The sequence below is a fragment of the Cebus imitator genome, unplaced genomic scaffold, assembly GCF_001604975.1.
Source record: "Cebus imitator isolate Cc_AM_T3 unplaced genomic scaffold, Cebus_imitator-1.0 Scaffold554, whole genome shotgun sequence".
NCBI lineage: Eukaryota > Metazoa > Chordata > Mammalia > Primates > Cebidae > Cebus > Cebus imitator.
In genome coordinates this window covers 1,205,045-1,210,034 of record NW_016107869.1, presented here as the reverse complement: position 1 = coordinate 1,210,034, position 4,990 = coordinate 1,205,045, and the positions used below count along the sequence as shown (strand labels likewise).

General features: G+C 38.1%; 1 protein-coding gene across 1 annotated transcript; it reads left to right on the top strand.

Annotated features, from left to right (window-relative positions):
* Positions 1-307: 307 nt before the first annotated feature.
* Positions 308-1,638, top strand: LOC108293951 (U6 snRNA-associated Sm-like protein LSm3). The gene is made up of 2 exons (XM_037733890.1): positions 308-377; positions 1,088-1,638. Exons 1-2 carry the CDS (start codon positions 308-310, stop codon positions 1,417-1,419), a joined length of 402 nt encoding a protein of 133 aa, XP_037589818.1. The 3' UTR covers positions 1,420-1,638.
* The last annotated feature ends 3,352 nt before the right edge of the window (positions 1,639-4,990 follow it).

Genomic DNA, 4,990 nt, shown 5'->3' with positions numbered 1-4,990 from the left:
GGGGTTGCTCTGGGTCTCTGATTCTCCATAACTAACGAATATCACTAAATACCTGCAATTTAGTAGGGAAAAAGAGTAAAACTTCCCATTTCCTTTCCTTTAGCATTTCTTTTTCTTCTTTTCTCTATTTTTATTTTCCTCATTTTAAACCACAGGAAACCACATTTTAAAGATTGCCTTACACTGTTAATGGAAGCCCCTACCGAACACTGCAGTACTCTTTTTGATGATGATTCTCAGTTCAAATATTTAATTATCCCCTTGCACCCCATACACACACACTATAGGCCAATGAATCTCTACAACTATGCTGTGTTACAGAAGTGATGTGAGCTGCCCTGGCAGAGGGACAAGAAAAAAGGTGAATACTGTTTCAGGTACCTTTATTTCCTCCCCTAAACCTGTTAAAAGTGTTATGTATAAGACTTTTAAAACTATATGAGTTACTTATTTTACATGTTTACTGCTGATTTCTGTTGCCTTCTCTTAAGCTAAAGTTTTGTCTTATGAGGTGAATCACATAATGAGTGAAGCTTTAAGAGTTTCTTCTATGCATAAACCCTGTAAAACCACCAAGAAATTAGTGTTACTCAAAATTCTTCCAAATATCAGTATTTTCATTACCCTACTCGATTGTTTAATAAAAAGGTCATATTCAAGAGATATATGCTCAGCATAATATAATGTATATAGTTAAAATAATTTAACAATAAAGTATAGAAGGCCTTTTTCTTTCAGGATCACTGATTTTTACTATTTCCTTCACCCTCAAGTTTAAGGTATGTTCAATTCTACATAATTAATTATATAATATGCATTTGTAAAGTACCGGAACATTTTAAAAATAAATATCAAGAAACTATCAATAGGAACTTTTTAAAAATGCCAAAAAATTATTTTCACCTAGGCAAACCATATAAACATCCACTTTTCTTTAAAAATCTCAATAGGCATCCATAATTAGGGGTATTTCCTGATTTCTGCCCTAAAGGAGACTGCCCTTTGTTGCTCTATGGCCAGGCTGGAGTGCAAGAGCGTTATCTCCTGTTTCCGGAGATCAGCGTTGCTCTTGTGTTCTCGTGAGAAGCGGGAAGGGGCTCAGGGTTTGAAACATTGGACGACGTAGACCAGCAACAAACTACCAACACTGTAGAGGAGCCCCTGGATCTTATCAGGCTCAGCCCAGATGAGCGCATTTATGTGAAAATGAGAAATGACCGAGAGCTTCGAGGCAGATTACACGCTTATGATCAACATTTAAATATGATCTTAGGAGATGTAGAAGAAACTGTGACTACTATAGAAACTGATGAAGAAACATATGAAGAGATATATAAATCAATGAAACGAAATATTCCAATGCTTTTTGTCCGGGGAGATGGTGTTGTACTGGTTGCCCCTCCGCTGAGAGTTGGCTGAAACAAAGAATTTGTCTTGTAGAGACTTTGTACAGGGGCCTCTTTAAATGTACAAGACATTCAAAAGAGAAACCTGCATACATTTTGATATTAAGAAATAATTCCAGGGATTCTTCCACTCCTGAAATGAGTTGATTTGCAGATAACTCACAACTTCTTAAGCTAAATTATATTTTCATTTTTCTCAAGCCCCTCCAATAAATATGACCACCAAGATGCAGGGAAAGAAAAAAAAAAGCCTCCTTCTCGGCTCCTCCTTCCTCCCCACCCCTCCGATGCATTTATAAGTGGGCTCAGGCCTCTCTGCGGGGCTCACTCTGCACTTTACCATGGCTTTCATTGCCAAGTCCTTCTACGACCTCAGTGCCATCAGCCTGGATGGGGAGAAGGTAGATTTAAACATGTTCTGGTGCAGGGCCGTGCTGATTGAGAATGTGGCTTCGCTGTGAGGCACAACCACCCGGGACTTCACCCAGCTCAACGAGCTGCAATGCCGCTTTCCCCGGCGCCTGGTGGTCCTTGGCTTCCCTTGCAACCAATTTGGACATCAGGAGAACTGTCAGAAAAAACTGTAACCTCCACCTCCTGGGCTCAAGCAATTCTCCTGCCTCAGCCTCCTAAGTAGGTGTGACTACAGGCATGCATCACCACACCCAGCTAATTTTTGTATTTCTAGTAGAGATGGGGTTTCACCATGTTGTCTAGGATAGTCTCAATCTCTTGACCTCATGATCCGCCTGCCTCAGCCTCCCAAAGTGCTAGGATTATAGGCATGAGCCACCAGGTCTGGCTTTTCAGTGAGAAAAAAAACTTGTGGGGTGGAACTACCTGATGTCAAATAAGAATTACAGCAGGAATTCATTATATAAAAATCATTTCCCACAAATACTAACATAAGAAATAGCAAATACCTTGTCATATTTCTAGTATTAAGTTTCTTTTGCTTTTAAAGTAAATTATTTGGAGAGTGTAAGGTTTACATGTAAGGAAATAAAAGCTGTTGATGCTTCTTCGAAATAAAAAAGTTGACTCTAGTGCTGTTTTCATTTGTTGAGAAAAATGCTACATCTACACTTTAGGATACAGACTAACCATTATTTACCTGTCTATTGCATACTTGTTCACCTAGCAGTGATCAGCAAGTTGGATCCATTAAACAAAGAAAAGTCATTTAACCAGCCATCTGGAGCAAGCATGGTAAGCAGAATTCTAAGAAGACCTTCCAGGATTCCTGGATCATGGTATGACATACTTTACATAATGCCCTTCTCTTAAGGGTGAGTGGCACTATTTCTCTATTGGTTTTCTGTCTAGGTGATCTGTCCTTTGTTAAAAGCAGAGTGTTGTGAAGTCTCTAATATTATTGTATTATAGTCTATCTCACGTTTTTTTTACTTAAGAGCTCTAATATTTGATGCATATATATTTAAAACTGTTATATCTTCTTCATAAATTGATACCTTTACCGTGATATAATGTCCTTCTTTGTCTCTTTTTATCGTTTTTGACTTATCACCTATTTTGTTTTATATAAGCATAGCCACACCTCCTCTCTTTTGATTACCAGTTTCCCGGAATATCTTTTTCCAGACCTTCATTCTCAATCGACATGTGCTCTTAAGGCTAAAATGAGTCCCTTTATCCATTTAGCCACTCTTTCTTTGGGAGAATTTAATTTATTTACATCAAATGTAAGTATTAATGGGTAAGGACTTGCTACTGGCATTTTATTAATTTTCTACTGACTGTTTTGTAGTTCTTTTGTTCATTTCTCCCAACTTTCCTGTCTTTATAATAATATAAATATATATTATACAAATATATATGATTATATAAATATATATAACATATAATTATATAAATATATATAATTATATAAATCATAATTTGATTCCCCTTTATCTTTGTGTATCTACTAGTCTTTTTTGTAGCTTTCATAAGGCATACATAAAACATCATATAATGTCCTAATTTAAGCTGATAATACCTTAACTTCAATTGCATAGAAAGATCCTACAATTTGACTTCTTCTCACCACCATATTTTATGCTATTGATGGAATACTTTATATTTAGTTATATTGTATATCTTTTAACCAATTATTTATAGCTATAGTTGTTTTGAATGCATCTGTTTACAACTTTTATACTAGAGTTAACAGTGATTTACACAGCACCTTTACAGTATTTCAGTATTTTGAATTTGACTATACATTTGCTTTTATCAGTGAGTTTTATTTTTTCGCATGTCTTCATATTGATACTTGTCATCCTTCTGCTTCAACTGGAAGAGCTCCTTTTAGCATTTCTTGTAAGGCCAATCTAGTGATGATAAACTGTCTCATCCTTTTCTTGTTTTTGAAATTCTTTATCTCTCCTTCATTTCTTAAGGACAGCTCTTCAGTGTGTAGTATTCTTGGTTGGAAATTTTCTTCTTTTAGCATTCTGAATGTGCTATTCCATTCCCTTTTAGCATGCAAGGTTTCTGTTGAGAAATTTACTGATGGTCTTATGGGAGATCCTTTATACGTGACAGTTTTTTCTCTCGCTGCTTTGAAGATTCTCTCTTTGCCTTTGACTTTCAATAATTAGATTATGATGTGTCTCAGAGTACTCCTTTTGAATTGGTATTGCTTAAGACCTTTTGAGCCTCCTGAATCTGTATGTCCATATTTCTCCCAAGAATATGTTCATATTCCTTCCAAAGTGTGTTGATGGGTCTGGCTTCCTTCAGGTTTCTGGGAGGGCTCCTGATGAGTCACTGGATGGGTCCCTGGGCTGTCTGTTCTGCTCCAGTTTTTGGTTAAGAAAGGCAGTAACTGAATCCCTAGACTCTTACAGAGAGACTTTTGTTGTGAGTGCATACAGAATTTTTGTTTTTGTGGTGGGAATATGAGCAGGTGACCTCCCATTCCACTATCTGCTCAAAGTCATCTCATGTTGATTTTTAAACATGTGCTTTCTCCAATATCTTTTTCTAAAATTCAGTTCGTGTTTCTAACTGTCTAACACCCCCACACCGTAATACTCTATGACTTCCCCTTTCTCCTCTTGCATTATCTATCTCTGTGAACTGTCTCCTTCACCACCCCAAACCCATATCAAGGTAGGTATGTAGGAGCCATCCTAGACTCATTAGTCGTCAGACAAGTTCAAGCTAAAACTATCAAGATGTAAAAACAGTGATTCGAATGTTTAATCATACCACTGTTAAGATAATGTTGGGCAAGATGGCCATTTAGGAACAGCTCAGGATTGCAGCTCCCAGTGAAAGCGCAGAGGGTGAGTGGATGCTGCATTTTTATTGCCCACAGACTAGGCAATTCCCAGACGGAGGAGCTCCACAGGTCACCAGCGTGGCTGTTTCAGCCAGTGCGGCTGTGCCGGCCGGCGCCGCTGCTTTGCCCCGCGTGGCTGCTTTGTCGGCTCCCCAGAGCAGCATTTCTCCTTACAAAATACACTGGGCCAGGTGCCCTTTTGGCTGGTGACTGGAGCCACGGGAACTCGCCCATTTGTCTATTTAAAAAGGGGACTGAGCAGGGAACCAGGAAAGTACCTACCAGGGCAAAAAAA

What these genes read in the sequence shown, in the direction of transcription:
- LOC108293951 (XM_037733890.1), top strand. Translation starts at nt 308, where the DNA reads ATGCTGTGTTACAGAAGTGATGTGAGCTGCCCTGGCAGAGGGACAAGA. An exon ending in AAAGGTGAATACTGTTTCAG is followed by an intron (nt 378 to 1,087) that starts GTACCTTTATTT and finishes TCTCGTGAGAAG; the next exon opens with CGGGAAGGGGCTCAGGGTTT.